Here is a 15,347-nt window from a genome sequence, read left to right as displayed (position 1 = left end):
ACAGCGGGCCTGAGGCGATGAACATGGAACTTCAGAAGCAGCCAGGTTGGGGTCAGCGAGACCACTTCCCTGGCTGGCATGAGGGCGTCTGGGGCATGAGACTGGAAGGCAGGCAGGGGGTGAGCCAGGAGCCTGGACAGTCACCCCAGGGACTCTTTGCTCCATTGGCGGGGAGAGGAAGCTTGCTGCTGAGGGCTTAGTTTAGGAGATAAGGGAGTGGGAGGCATTGAATTGTGCCCCCCAAAAAGATGCTGCAGTCCCAACCCCCAGAACCTGCGACCATCACCTTGGAACCAGTCACTTAACTCTGTGTGTAACATATCATTTGGAAAAAGTGGCTTTGCTGATCAAATTAAGAGGAGGGTATTAATGTGGGCCCGCATCCAATGTGACTGGTGTCCTTATAAGGGGACATTTGGACACAGGGACAGACGCACCCAGGGAAGATGATGGGAGATGCAGGGAGAAGACACAGGCATCCACCTCCAAGCCAAGGAGCACCTGAGCCATAAGGAGCGAGCAGAGAGGCCTGGGACAGATGCTCCCTCGCAGTCCTGAGGCATGATCTTGACCTTGACACCAGCCTCCATGCCTGGGAGACATCTCCATCGTCCTCCCCACTGCTCCCTGGCAGGCTGCCACAGCGAGGGGTGAGGTAGGTGGGGAGATTTAGGAGATGAGGAGGCTGCCCTACAGTGACACACGGAGGCAGGGGTTTGGCTGGCGGGGTTACCAAGCAAAAGAGACTCTGCCAAACGTGTGAGAAACCAGTGCTGTGTCACTGGGCTTTTGAGAAAAGAAAGCTTTTGATTGCTGGTGGGCTAAGGAGGAGACAGCTGCCCCGCTCACATCTGTCTCCCTGTGCTGGCTTTAGGCAGGAATTCTATTAGAAAAGGTTTAGGGAGTGGATTCTGGGATTAGTAGTGACTGGTGGGGGGATAGAGGAGATCTGGAAGGTTCTTGCGCCTGTGCAGCTGTTTCTTCACGCCTCCTCATGGGTCCTCTGTGCAAATTCTAGGGAAGTTAGTGTGACAGCGGAAATTCACACTGTGACATTAGCAGGCGGGCTCTGTGTAGACTTAGCTGACCATATTGGTTCCAACCAATTGTAGCCGGTTTTAAAATCTCATGAGCAGAAGGAGTTTCAGTGTTTCAGGAAGTTGTCTTTTCTTGTCTGCTATCCTGAAAACGCAAGCATTTCTATTAGTCATTGGGTTTTTTCCCTAAGCTCTGGAGCATGGTTTCGGTGGGTGACAACCACAGCCTAGGGGACAATGGCTGGGGGCCTGAGGAGGGGCGGTGGCCGTGGAGAGAGAGGAGAGCGATGTCTGGGGTGAGCCGGTGGACACCAGCGTCCGTGTGCAGCGCAGCCACGTGGCTTGGAAGATGGGACTTAGGCACCAATGATGGCTCCGTGCAAGGCCGGCCTGCAGACTCACCCTGGTGGGGAGGTACGTCCACCGTGGCCTCAGGAGATACTGGCAGGAAACTGGCGTGGAAAGGGAACGAGGAGGAGCTCATGGAGGAGGAGGACTAGGGAAGTACCACTGAGAAATGATAAGAAATGTGTACATTGGTATCTGGCCTGCTTTCTGACGTACAGCTCCTAATACTGCTGTAAAAGGGATGCTGGAAGAAACTTTGGTTCTAATATTTGCCCTTTGACCCCAGTTCCTAATCCCTTGGGACTTTCTGGTGATCGGAGCATCTTTTGCTCTAATGAGGTGACTCCTGGGGGCCTCTGGATGGCATCAGGATGGGCTGGTTTTATAGGGTTGGGGCATTGAGTCCCACCCCACCCCCCAGCTCCCCGAAGGAGGAGGAGCTGAACATTGAGTGGATCCAATGATGTAATCAATCATACTCCTATAAAAACCAAAAGGCTGGGCTTCAGGGAGCTTTTGGGTAGCTGAACACATGGACCTTCCCAGAAGGTGGCGCCGAGAGAGGGCCTGGAAGCTCCAAGACCTCCCCACATGCCTCGCCCTGAGCATCCCGTCCACCTGGCTGTTCATCCGTATCTGCTGCTCTGTCCCTGATCGTAACTGGGTAGATGTGAGTAAAGTGTTTCCCTGGATTCTGTGAGCCACTCTAACAGATTAATCAACCCCAAGGAGGGGGCCATGGGAACCCCAATTTAGAGCTAGTCATTGAGACTCACAGGTCATAACCTCGCGCTTGCAACTGGCTTCTGAAGCAGGGGCGGTCTCATGGGATTTATCCCACAAGTCCAGGTAGATAGCCTCAGAATGGAATTGGATTCTAGGACACCCAGCTGGGGGTCACTAGTGAACTGCTGGTGTGTGGGGAACCCCCCAATATTTTGATGATTAGAGGTGAAATAGTATGTTCACCATTGTATTGAGTGTTGAGTGAGAGTAGGAAAAGAATCATTGGTTTTTCCTATCTTAAACCACCATGAACCGAATTAAAACATAAGCAAATGACATGAGGCTGGGTATGGTGCCTCACACCTCTAATCTCAGCACTTTGGGAAGCTGAGGTGGGCAGATCACAAGGTCAGGAGTTCAAGACCAGCCTGACCAACATGATGAAATCCTGTCTACTAAAAATACAAAAATTAGCTGGGTGTGGTGGCGCACTCCTGTAATCCCAGATACTCTAGAGGCTGAGACAGGAGAATGGCTTGAACCCAGGAGGTGACAGTCACAGTGAGCCAAGATTGTGGCACTGCACTACAGCCTGGGCAACAGAGTAACACTCTGTGTCAAAAAAAAAAAAAAAAAAAAAGAGACATGAACAGATGCTTCATGAAAGAGGAATGTTAAAATGTCCAATAAACACAAAAAGAGATGCTCAACTTTTTAGTCATCGGAACAGGGCAAGTTAAAGCCACAGGAAGAAAGCGGGGCTTAGCTGCTGAAAGGCTACGCTGGAAAACAATGTCCGTCCGAGGTGCTGGCGGGGGATGCCCTCGTGTCGCTGAGGGGAGTGTAAACTGGTACCACCACGGTGCTGCCATGTTTGGCAGTACCTACTGAAGCAACATATATGTGTACACGTGGCACCAATGAGGGCTTCTGTTTACAAAAGAAACGTCCATGAAAGGGCACGGTGGCTTTATGCACAGTATCCTCAGAGGGAACCGAGGCAGGCATCCATCAAAGTGAGAACGGTAAATGCTTTGTATGTTGAGAGCACGGGATGCCACCCAGGAATAGAGAAGAGCTGCCGATTTATGCAACAACGTGGATGAATCCCACAGGCCGATACGAAAGGGTTGCATGATTCCAAACCTGGGCACTCATCTAGGGTGCTAAAGGTCAAAACAGTGCTTGCCTTTTTTGGAGGGACATTGACAGCGGAGATAAGAGAGAGCATACGGGGTGCTGGAAATTTGGGTTTGGGCTGGGTAGGCTTACACAGCTGTGTATGTAAATTGTATACATGGGCCAGGTGAGGTGGCTCATGCCTGTAATCCCAGCACTTTTGGAGCTGAGGCGGGCGGATCACCTGAGGTCAGGAGTTCGAGACCAGCATGGCCAACATGGTGAAATCCCGTCTATACTAAAAATACAAAAATTAGTCTAGTGTGGTGGTAGATACCTGTAAACCTAGCTACTGGGGAGGCTGAGGCAGGAGAATCGCTTGAACCCGGGTGGTGGAGGTTGCAGTGAGCTATTGGGACACTGCACTCCAGCCTCGGGGACAGAAAAAGACTCCATCTCAAAATAAATATATAAATAAAATTAAAATTAAAAAATAAATAGTCTACAGGTAGTCTATGAGCCATGGCTGCAATCTATTCATAGCAGTTGAATCAGAGTCCGAATTTTCATAAGATCCTTAGGTGATGTGAGTGTATGTATAACTTTGAGAACTAGTTTTGAAGAAAGCCTCTGAAATCTAGTGAGTAAGAAGACTTGGGGCTGTAAAGGAGAGGAAGAGGGTCTCTCTGGGATACCCAGGTTTCTGTCTGGGTTAACTGGGGACGGAGCAGCCAGGAGGTGACTTATGATGTGCTGGGCGACTCCTTGCCTCAGTCTTTGGAGAGAGGTCAAAGCTGGAGTTGTAGATCCAGGCATGTGGGTGCTAGTGGAAGCCAAGGCTAAGATCATGGAGGGAGAAAGTATAAACTGAAAAAGAGCCCAGCAGAAGTTTCTATTAGTGAGCCCTGTAGAAAGCATTCAGGAGCTGGAAGGAGAACAAGGAGAGTGGGGTCTCGGGAACGGGGGAGATAACACTGCCAGGTCGAAGGCTCCAAGGAGTCAGATCCAAATGCGTCCATAGGTGCCAAGGTGGGAAGAGAATTTGGAGCACAGTAGGGCTGCACCCCTGAGTTACAGGCTGGAGGAGCTGGTAACAGGCACCCCATGGGGACGCAGTGAGAGCAGGGCTCTCTGCAGCCCGGTTTTCTGAGGAGGTGAGAAGGAATGGGACCCAAAGGCATCAACGAGGGGTGGGTGCAGACAAGTTTCAACGGTGGGGACTGGAGGGTGCTGAGCACAGGCAGCCCAGGGCTTCCGTGGAAGGCACTGTCACCGTGGAGGGGTGAGGTGGTGACCATCTTGGGTGGGAGAATGCAGAGGAGGGAGCAGTAGGGGCCTCACCCACATGTAGGTCTGAGGACCCAGCCAGCCAACACCAGACTTTCCTCCCCTCCCCACTCCCCTCCCCCTCCTGCCCTCCCCTCTCCTCCCCTCCTCTCCCCTCCCCTCCCTTCCCCTCCATGCCCTCCTTCCTGCCTCTCTCTCTTTTCCCATCCCTGCCTCCCTTTCCTCCTTTCTTTCCCTCCCTCCCTCCCTCCCTCCTTTCCTTCCCTCTCTCTCTCTCTCCTTTCTTTTGGAAACAGAGTCTCTCTCTCTGTTGCCTGTGTAGTGGCACGACCTCGGCTCACGGCAATCTCTGCCTCCTGGGTTCAAGCGATTCTCCTGCCTCAGCCTCCCAAGTAGCTGGGATTACAGGCATGCACCATAACACCCAGCAAATTTTTGTATTTTTTAGTAGAGATGGGGTTTCACCATGTTAGTCAGGCTGGTCTCAAACCCCTGACCTCAGGTGATCCACCCACCTCAGCCTCCCAAAGTGCTGGGATTACAGGCAGGAGCTACCTCGCCCAGCCTTGCTCCATCATTTTCAACGAATCCGTATGTAAACCCTCTTCCTGCCTTTCTGTTTTCTCTGAACACTTCGGCTTATAGGCTCTTTTATCTCTTCAAATTCCACCCTAGAAAATGCAATTATGAAAAGGATAGATTGCTGTTATTGGTAAACCTTGGACAGGAAATTAGGTATCCGTGAGCTCAATATTCACCTTTGCTGTGAACTCCTGACATTATTTTGGTCAAGCACAGGGGAGAGTGAAAGCTCTCCTCAAATAGTCGAAGGGCTATCACGCAGAAGCAGAGTCTCAGTGATTTCAGTGTAGCCCTGGATGGCAGAGTGGGGCTCATGTGCACACACGCCCCGGGGAGATGGCGTGAACCCCGTGGGAAGGAGACCGCAGCGTTCTTGGGGAGTAATCTGGTCTTGGAACATGAGCGTGAGCAGAAGCCTCCCATTGGTTGGGAAATGCAAGGCAGTTCCTTCTCATTCTGCAATTCTAATTTTCCATTTGTCTGTTCTATCCTCTATATTCATGCTTCCTGATAACCTCTCCTGGATCAAACTTGACCTGGACACCTATAGGGTGTGGCACTGGACTAGATGCTGGGACCCCACAGCCATCTGCCCTCAGAGGAGCCAGGGCTGGTAAACACTGGTTGGCTCTTTCTTTTCTAAAGGGGATTACCGGTACATGGACAGAACCTTTCAGACCCACCCTCGATTTTGGATGTTTGCAAGCACACGGTCTCCAAAGACTGTTTTGGTTCAAATCTGAGGTCCGTGACTTACTAGCCATTGATCTTGAACAGGTCATTCATTCTCTCTGTGCCTCAGTTTCCATGTCTGTAAAATGGTGATGATAATGGCATCTGCCTCATGGAGTTGTTCTTAGGGTTAAATACGCTTAGAAGAATGCCTGGTGCTCTCATTATGTTTTAGCTATTTATATTATTTAATTCAGGAGGCAGCTTTTATCTTGGGAAGCTTTATTCATTATTAATAATGTTTCTTTTAAAAACACAAGTCGGTCTAGTTGCATAAATGCATACACTCAGGATGGGGCTGGGAACCAGATGGAAATCTTAGGGGAGAAAGCAAATATATAAAAATGGACTCTTCCCCTTTACTTAGTAGCTAAATAAGAAGGTCCCACTGAAATACAGAATGTCCTTGAGTAATAAGTGTCCCTATGGAAAAAAATCACAAAGAGCTGGGGCTGTCATCTATGCTAGAGTTCAGACTCACTCCCCACGCCACTGCCCTGCATGTCGAGTAACCAACTGTCCTCACCAGTGGCTTAGTGACCCGCATCATGGGTCCCAAGAAATGACAAGAACAGCTCGAGAATGAATGGTGGGAGCCCAGCAGGGACCCCTCAGTGAGGGGTGTGATTCTAGTGCGGTGGTGGCTCTGGAGACCACGGTGGGGCGGTCTCTTGTCTTGTCTCTTGATGCTGTGTGGGGGTCACTGTGGGTTTTGTTTCTACCACTTTGGAGGAATAGGTGGGTCCTTTGGGTGTCTGCCTGGGGATGTTATTTTATGTGTCTAACTCAGGTTACTAATACTGCCACACTCAGGAGAACCGGCTGAGTCACTGTCAAAATCGGTCACCTGATGGTTCCTTTTAGGTCAGGCCTTGCATCAGGCAGCTTGGGCCTGAATTCCTACTCTGCTCCATCAGAATGTGACCTCAGGGAAGTCACTTAAACGCAGGTGGTCTGTCGTGGTCTGTTCGTGTTCCTATAAAGGAATATCTGAGGCAGGGTCATTTATAAAGAAAAAACGTTTATTTGGCTCACAGTTCTACAGGAAGTGTGATGCTAACATCTGCATCTGGGGAAGGCCTCAGGCTGCTTCCAATCATGGTGGGAGGGGAAGGGGAGCCAGAGTGTGCAGAGATGACACTGCGAGAGAGGAAGCAAGAAAGAGGGGAGGGGCCTGGCTCTGCCTAACAATCATTTCTAGTGGGAACTAAGAGTGAGAACTCACTTACCCGCAAGGGAGGGCATTAATTGTCCCTTCATGAGGGAAACACCCCCGCGACCCAAACACCTCTCATTAGTCCTCTCTGCCTCACTTCCAGCTTTGAGGATCAAATTTCAACAGAGGTTTGGAGAGGACAAACATCTAAACTATAGCACAGCCTCAGCTTCCTCATATGAAAAACAGGGCAATCGGTGCTTTTGTTATAAGAAATCAATGTTTGGAAAATGATCAGCAGTGCTTGGGGCACAGCAAAGAATTAGGTCAGTGAGTGGTGATTATGTTGCTGCTCCTGCTGATGCTGGTGATGATGATGATGCTGATGGTGATGCTGCTGCTGCTGATAATGATGGGGATGATGATGGGGATGGTGATGATGGAGATGGTGATGCTGGTGATGGTGATGAGGGTGATGTGATGATAATGCTGGTGATGATGATGCTGGTGATGGTGATGGTGATGCTGCTGCTGCTGCTGATGGTAATGATGCTGGTGGTGATGATGATGGGGATGATGGTGGAGATGATGGGGATGAGGAGGGGGTTGATGATGATGGTGATGATGATGATGATGCTGGTGATGGTGATGATGATGATAGGGATGATGATGATGATGGGAATGATGATGGTGGTGATGGTGATGATGATGATGATGATAGGGATGATGATGATGATGGGAATGATGATGGTGGTGATGGTGATGATGATGATGATGATAGGGATGATGATGATGATAGGAATGATGATGGTGGTGATGGTGATGGTGATGATGATGATAGGGATGATGATGATGATGGGAATGATGATGGTGGTGATGGTGATGATGATGATGATGATAGGGATGATGATGATGATGGGAATGATGATGGTGGTGATGATGAAACTAGTGATGGTGATGATGATGGTTATGATGATGCTGGTGATGGTGATGTTGCTGCTGCTGCTGATGGTAATGATGCTGATGGGGATGATGGTGGAGATGATGATGGGGATGATGAGGGGGTTGATGATGATGGTGATGATGATGATGATGCTGGTGATGGTGATGATGATGATAGGGATGATGATGATGATGATGATGATGCTGGTGATGGTGATGATAGGGATGATGATGATGATGGTGATGATGATGATGATGCTGGTGATGGTGATGATGATGATAGGGATGATGATGATGGTGATGATGATGATGATGCTGGTGATGGTGATGATGATGATAGGGATGATGATGATGATGGTGATGATGATGATGATGATGATGCTGGTGATGGTGATGATGATGATAGGGATGATGATGATGCTGGTGATGGTGATGATGATGATAGGGATGATGATGATGATGGTGATGATGATGGTGATGGTGATGATGATGATAGGGATGATGATGATGATGGTGATGATGATGATGATGCTGGTGATGGTGATGATGATGATAGGGATGATGATGATGATGGTGATGATGATGATGATGCTGGTGATGGTGATGATGATGATAGGGATGATGATGGTGATGATGATGATGATGATAGGGATGATGATGATGATGGTGATGATGATGATGATGCTGGTGATGGTGATGATGATGATAGGGATGATGATGATGGTGATGATGATGATGATGATAGGGATGATGATGATGATGGTGATGATGATGATGATGCTGGTGATGGTGATGATGATGATAGGGATGATGATGATGGGAATGATGATGGTGGTGATGACGAAACTAGTGATGGTGATGATGATGGTTATGATGATGCTGGTGATGGTGATGTTGCTGCTGCTGCTGATGGTAATGATGCTGATGGGGATGATGGTGGAGATGATGATGGGGATGATGAGGGGGTTGATGATGATGGTGATGATGATGATGATGCTGGTGATGGTGATGATGATGATAGGGATGATGATGATGATGGTGATGATGCTGGTGATGGTGATGATGATGATAGGGATGATGATGATGATGGTGATGATGATGATGATGCTGGTGATGGTGATGATGATGATAGGGATGATGATGATGGTGATGATGATGATGATGCTGGTGATGGTGATGATGATGATAGGGATGATGATGATGATGGTGATGGTGATGATGATGCTGGTGATGGTGATGATGATGATAGGGATGATGATGATGGTGATGATGATGATGATAGGGATGATGATGATGATGGTGATGATGATGATGATGCTGGTGATGGTGATGATGATGATAGGGATGATGATGATGGGAATGATGATGGTGGTGATGACGAAACTAGTGATGGTGATGATGATGGTTATGATGATGCTGGTGATGGTGATAATAGTGATGATGACGAGGAGGATGATGATGCCAGTGATGATGATGCTTGGTGATGGTGATGATGTTGATAATGGTGATGACGATGGGGATGATAATGGTGGTGATGCCAGTGATGATGATGATGGTGATGAAGATGATGTGGTGATGATGATGGGGATGATGATGGTGATGATGTTGATATGAGGATGATGGTGATGAGGATGATGAAGCTTGGTGATGTGATGATGGTGATGATGCTGGGGATGATGATAATGCTGATGGTGATGATGGTGATGATGATGATGGGATGATACCAGTGATGATGATGATTGTGATGATGTGGTGGTGATGATGATGGGGATGATCATAGTGATGATGATGCTGGAGATGATGATGATGTTTGTGATGATGATGCTGGTGATGATGATGGGGATGATGCTGCTGATTGGTGGGGATGGTGATGCTGATGATGGTGATGATGATGCTGCTGCTCGTGATGGTGATGATGATGAGGAGGATGATGGGGATGATGATGGTGGTGATGATGGTGATGATGGGGATGGTGATGGTGATGATGGTGATGATGGGGATGGTGATGGTGATGATGGTGATGATGGGGATGGTGATGGCGATGATGGTGATGATGATGCTGCTGCTCGTGATGGTGATGATGATGAAGAGGATGATGGGGATGATGATGGTGGTGATGATGGTGATGATGGGGATGGTGATGGTGATGATGGTGATGATGATGCTGCTGCTGGTGATGGTGATGATTATGGGGATAAAAATGATGGTGATGATGATGGGAATGATGGTGATGATGCTGGTGATGGTGATGATGATGGTGGTGGTGATGAGGATGCTGGTGGTGATGATGATGATGGTCTGTTGCAATGGGGAGTATCAAGAAGGAGTGTATCATCTTTCCTCTGAACAAGAGTGAGGAAGCGCCTCTGGCTACTGAGATGCTGGTGTTGCCCTGGTCCCTCATTTTGATAGGAACGCAGCTAGAGTGCCCACCATTTCATTATCACTCTCATGGTGTCCAGATCAGCCTGTTAGAGGCTTCAGATCATGGCTTCAACACTACATTCCCACTTTCTCTTTCTAAGCCTGAAATCTTCTTAATATATAATAGGATACAGGGGAGTTACCTCACAAGTAGACTAGGGACATGAACAGGACTCTTATTGTACACCAAATGAGATTTTTGAATATTCAGGGCCACAGCCACCACCCTAAGTGTTGATTTGAGGGGGAATCAGGCAGGACCTCCGTATCTACCAAGTGCTGTCTGCTTTTCCTTGAAAATAATATATTCCCTTTGAGTCAGGGAGATTTTTGTTTTCTAACCTTCAAAAGACTTCTCTAAAGATTTAGATCTACTGGAGGAATGAGGGTCCTGGGGCTGAAGGGGCCTTAGACACAAGCTAATCCATGAAGAAACTCATGCTCTGTACAGCACTTGATATTTTACTGAAAGATTTCATATTCTCTTTCTCTCCTGGTCCTCCTGACAATCCTTCAAAGGAGGTAATATCAGCATTCGTGTTTATAGATAAGAAAACAGAGTGATTTAGTGCAGTGCAACAGTTAAGACTCCACAGCCAGCCCCTCAGGATTCAAGTTCTGGTTCCGCTGTTTTTTATTTTTATTTTATTTTAATTTTAGAGATAGGGTCTTGCTCTGTCACCCAGGATGAAGTGCAGTGGTGTAATCATAGCTCACTTCAGCCTGAAACTCCTGGGCTAAAGTGATTCTCCCACCTCAGCTTCCTGAGTAGCTGGGGCAATACTTACGAGCCACCATGGCTGGCTAATTGTTTTAATTTTATTTTTGTAGACAGGGTCTCACTATGTTGCCTAAGCTGGTCTCGAACTCCTGGGCTCGAGTGATCCTCTAGCTTCAGCCTCTCAAAGCACTGGGATTACAGGCGGCTCCACTATTTATTAGCTGTGTGACTTTGAGTAAGTTACTCAGCCTCTCTGTGCCTCATCTTTCCCATCTGTAAAATGGTGATAATGCTTGATGCAATGGAAATGCTGCTATTTTTTATGATTATTCCTTAAGCCAGGACACAGTAGACCCGTGGATTTCTTCAACACATGTTTATCGAGCCCCTGCTATCTGTCAGGCACAATGAAAGCACTGCAGATACAATAGTGAGCAAAACCAGACACCACCCCTTCCCTTAAGGAGCTTCAAGTCTAATGGGAGAGCTACACATGAATCCAATCAATCACACCAGTGTAAAATTACATGTGTCATGAAGGAGGCACACACGATGTTACTGTGAGAGGATAGAGCTAGTCCGGGGCCCCGGAGGACGTGGAGACCACTGTGAAATCTAATGAGTGAGTTGGAGTTAGCTAGACTGGGGATGGGGGTGGAGAGAACACAGAGCAGTCTGTGCAGGGGCCATCAAGGACACAACCTGGTAAAGGGACGACACGGACCTGCTGAAGCACTGCTGAGGCTGGATCACTGGGACCAGTGCAGACCTAGGCGAGATGAGTCAGTGGGGATGAAGGCCTGATCATTCAGGTCCTCATAGGCTGTGTAACAGATTCTGATCTTCAGGAGCAAAAAAGGAAGGATGCTAAGCGGAGAAGTGACAATAGCCAGATCTGTGATGTGCAGCCCATCCTGCAGTGGAGGGTGGACAGGTGGGTGGCCAGGGGGGATGGAGGCATTATGGTGAGGAGGCCCAGGGGACAGTGGCCACAGGGCCCGTGCTCAGGGAAGAGGGCTGTGCTGGAGATAAAATATGTGCGTTGTTGGCAGGTTGGTTACAGCCCAGGCCAGGGTTGAGTTGGCCTGGGGAGGCGCTCCAGAGCTGCGCCGTGTTAATAGGGTAGCCACTAGTCAAATGTAACTCTTAAGCAATTAAAATGTGTCGGGTCTGAATGTAGATGTGTCCTACGTGTGAAATACACACTGAATATTGAACTTAGTAAAAGAATGTAAAATGTCCTATTCATAATAAATCCATTGCATGTTGATGAAATATTTTGAATATATTGAATTACAATATATTATTAAGATTAGATTTATCAATTTCTTTAAATTTTTTAAAAAGTATGGCTAGTTGCAAATTTAAATTCCATATGGAATTGGGATCTCTGGCTTGCACTGCGTCTAGAGTGAGGAGACCTCAGTCCAGGACCCAGCCCTGGGAAATCGTCTTCAAGACAAGGCTTCTGAAGAGGAGTGCAGGTGGAGGGAGGGATAGAGGGGCAGAGGCAGGGGAGGTGGTGGGAGGTCCAGTGAGGGAGCGCTTGCAGGTTGCAGGGGTCAGAGGCAAGGCCCAGTCGCTCCCAAGTATGCACAGCCTGGAGCCCAGCTCGCAGACCCAGGACGTCGTTCTCCGCAGCTTGGTAGACGCCTTCTCTCTCGGCTCTAGTCTGGCTGGGTAAATGTCTACAGCAAGCCCTCCGCTTAAGGGAGGCAGAAGGAGGCAGACTGTTTCATAATAACTCTTCTCCAAGTCTCAAATATTGTTTTTCACAACTCCCTTCTTAGCCGTTTGTGGAAGAAGAACTCGTCCCACGGGATGGGGAGGGAGTGGGTGGGCGGCGGCTTCCGAGCCAGGGGCCCCAGACTGGTCCCAGTGCCGCGTGATGGAGTGGCTGGCTGAGCCCCAGGCCCCCTCCGCCGGCCGTAGGCTGGTCTGGGGCTGCGGACCCAAGTGCCGCTCTTCCCCGCGGGGCACGGGCGCAGGCGGTGTCCCCAGGGAGGGGTGCAGGGGAGCGCCGGGGATGGGGGTGCGGACGGGTCTGGAGCAGGGACCTAGTTCTACTCCCGTCCCAAGAGGACTCAAAGGAAAACAGTTCTCTTGATCCTGGACATGTTTTCATCTATAATTGGGAAATATGCAAATAAAAAGGTCCACATGGCCTGAAGGGGGCAAATCAAGCTCCCAGCACGCGGCGCGGGGAACGGGCTCTTCCCCAGGGAGTCACGGAGGCGCGCGTCCCGCGCCGAGGGCGCCCTGGGCGGGACCGCGGCGCGGGCTCGTGGGTGGCGCGTTCGGGCCCGCAGCGGCAGCCGCCCGGGGGCGCCCCAGACCCGGCCCCCGCCCCCTGCCGCCCGCCCTCTGGGCCGAGCCTCCGCGGCCGCGATGTCGTCGCGCTCGCCGCCGCCAGGCGCGCTGGTCCGCCGGGTCGCCCGGGCGCGGGGCGCGCCGCCCGCCGCCCGCCGCAGCCACCCCTCTTTCCCAGGCTTAGCCCTGCGGCCCGCAGCGGGGCCGGGGTAGAGCGGTCGCTTTGTTCCCGCCGCCCGACGGCGCGGGGCTCTGCAGAGGCGGAAGCCCGGCGCTCGCCATGTCCCCGTGCGGACGCCCCGCGCGTCCACTCTCGCCGCGCCGGCCGGGCCCCCGGGCCTTCCCGCGCTGAGTGCCCGAGTCCGCCCCCTCCGCGGCCGTTCGCCGCCCGCCGCCGCCGCAGTACGAGCCGGCTCTCCGCCCCCGCCCCCCCGCGCCGCCGCCGCCGCCGCAGGAGAGGGAGGGAGGCGGAGGGAGGGAGGCGGCGGGCCCAGCCCAGAGCCCGTCCCGGGCGCCGCCGAGCGAGCTCCGGCCGCGGCGGCAGCGCCATCCCGGGCCGCGGGCAGCCGCGCCACGCTCTCCGCGCCCGGAGCCGCCTTCGCCTTCCCGCGACCCCGCCGCAGCCCGCCCGCGGTTCGCACGGACGCTGCCCCCCTTTGCGAAGCGGAGACCCCTTCCCCTTCTTGGGGGGTCTCACCGCCGGGATCGCCGAACGCCAGGGGTCCGGGAGGCGGGGACGGGAGCGCCGTGACCCGCCATGGCTCAAGCGGCCAAACAGCTGAAGAAAATCAAAGACATCGAGGCGCAGGCCCTCCAGGAGCAGAAGGAGAAGGAGGAATCCAACAGGAAGCGGAGAAACCGCTCCCGTGACCGAAAGAAGAAGGTAGGAGGGGGCGGCGGCGAAAGCCTCGCGGCCGCCGCGCCTGAAAGTGGCTGCTGGGGACAGGGGCCGGGCGGCCCGGGACGCGGTGGGGCGCGGGGCCCGGTGCGGCGGAGTTGGCGGCACCCGAGCAGGGAGGGTTCGGCGGGCGCAGAGGAGGGACGGAGGCTTTTGCGCGGCCGGGAAGGGGACAGGGCGGGAGGCTGGAAGGGCAGAGCGGGTGGCCGGGAGGCTGGCGGCGCGCAAAAGCCGCCGGCCCGCCGCCCTCGGAGACCTTTCAGCACCTTGGACAGCGCCCGGTAGGCCCACGCGGATCTGGGACCAAGACCAACTTTCCCGTCCTTGGCTGCCGGCTGCGGGTGGTGGGCTGCCCCGCTCAGGCGCGCCGCCCCCCCGGCTTTCCAGCAGACCTGATTTGGGTAAACGCGGCTCCAGGCTGAGGGTGGGGAGCTCTGCCCGGCGCCCTCCCCGGTGACCCACTCTGGCGCGGAGAGTGTGTTTCCCAGGTGTCTCTGAACGAAAGTGGGGCTCCTGCCCTTCCTTGACCCTTCTCAGGGTGCACCTTTCCTGACCCTCCGGATCTGGTAGCAGAAAAGAAGGTGCCTTCTCCTCTCCCCGGGACATTTGGCAGCATCTTATGCTCAGGTCACTCAAAATGAGCCACCTATGGCAGGGAGGGGAAGTTCCTTTGGAAGCCAGGCACGGGTGCTACAGCCTGGCCCAGAGGCCTGGTCAGAGATCAGCTCTGACCATGGGCAGGTATTCTGGGCATTTCTGTGTCGGGGTGCCGAGACAAGATAGGCCCGCAAAGACCCAGACCCCGAGAGGCAACTGTTGCTGCTTTTAGCCCTTCCTTTTCGGGTCTGGGGTCCTCTTACCCTGATCAAAGCACCTTGAGAAGCACCTTAGGTCAGAAACACCTTTGATGATGAAGGGAGTGTGACAGCAGTCAGGGCGTCTTAGAGCCGTGGAGGAGGCCAAGAGTGGGAATCGGAGTTGCTGAACTCCGGCTTCAGGAGAGCCATTTTCACCCGAAGAAGTAGTCCATGTGGGGCCCGGTCTGCAGGGCTCCCTGGCAGGGAG

At 51.9% G+C, this 15,347-nt stretch overlaps 1 protein-coding gene across 2 annotated transcripts in view; it reads left to right on the top strand.

Annotated features, from left to right (window-relative positions):
• Positions 1-14,116: 14,116 nt before the first annotated feature.
• ANK1 (ankyrin 1) overlaps positions 14,117-15,347 on the top strand; it is a 244,079-nt gene continuing 242,848 nt past the window's right edge. Inside the window, exon 1 of one of the 2 annotated variants that reach the window (XM_064370007.1) lies at positions 14,117-14,267. In XM_064370007.1, the coding sequence (XP_064226077.1) occupies positions 14,142-14,267 (126 nt within the window). In that variant the 5' untranslated portion in view covers positions 14,117-14,141. The remainder of the gene's footprint in view (positions 14,268-15,347) is intronic. The other variant, XM_064370006.1, reaches the window with a different exon arrangement.

Source organism: Aotus nancymaae, unplaced genomic scaffold, assembly GCF_030222135.1.
Source record: "Aotus nancymaae isolate 86718 unplaced genomic scaffold, 86718_ANA_hifiasm-v0.15.2.pri h1tg000097l, whole genome shotgun sequence".
NCBI classification, from domain to species: Eukaryota; Metazoa; Chordata; class Mammalia; order Primates; family Aotidae; genus Aotus; species Aotus nancymaae.
The sequence above is the reverse complement of the archived record's forward strand: the minus strand, read 5'-3'. Positions and strand labels throughout refer to the sequence as shown.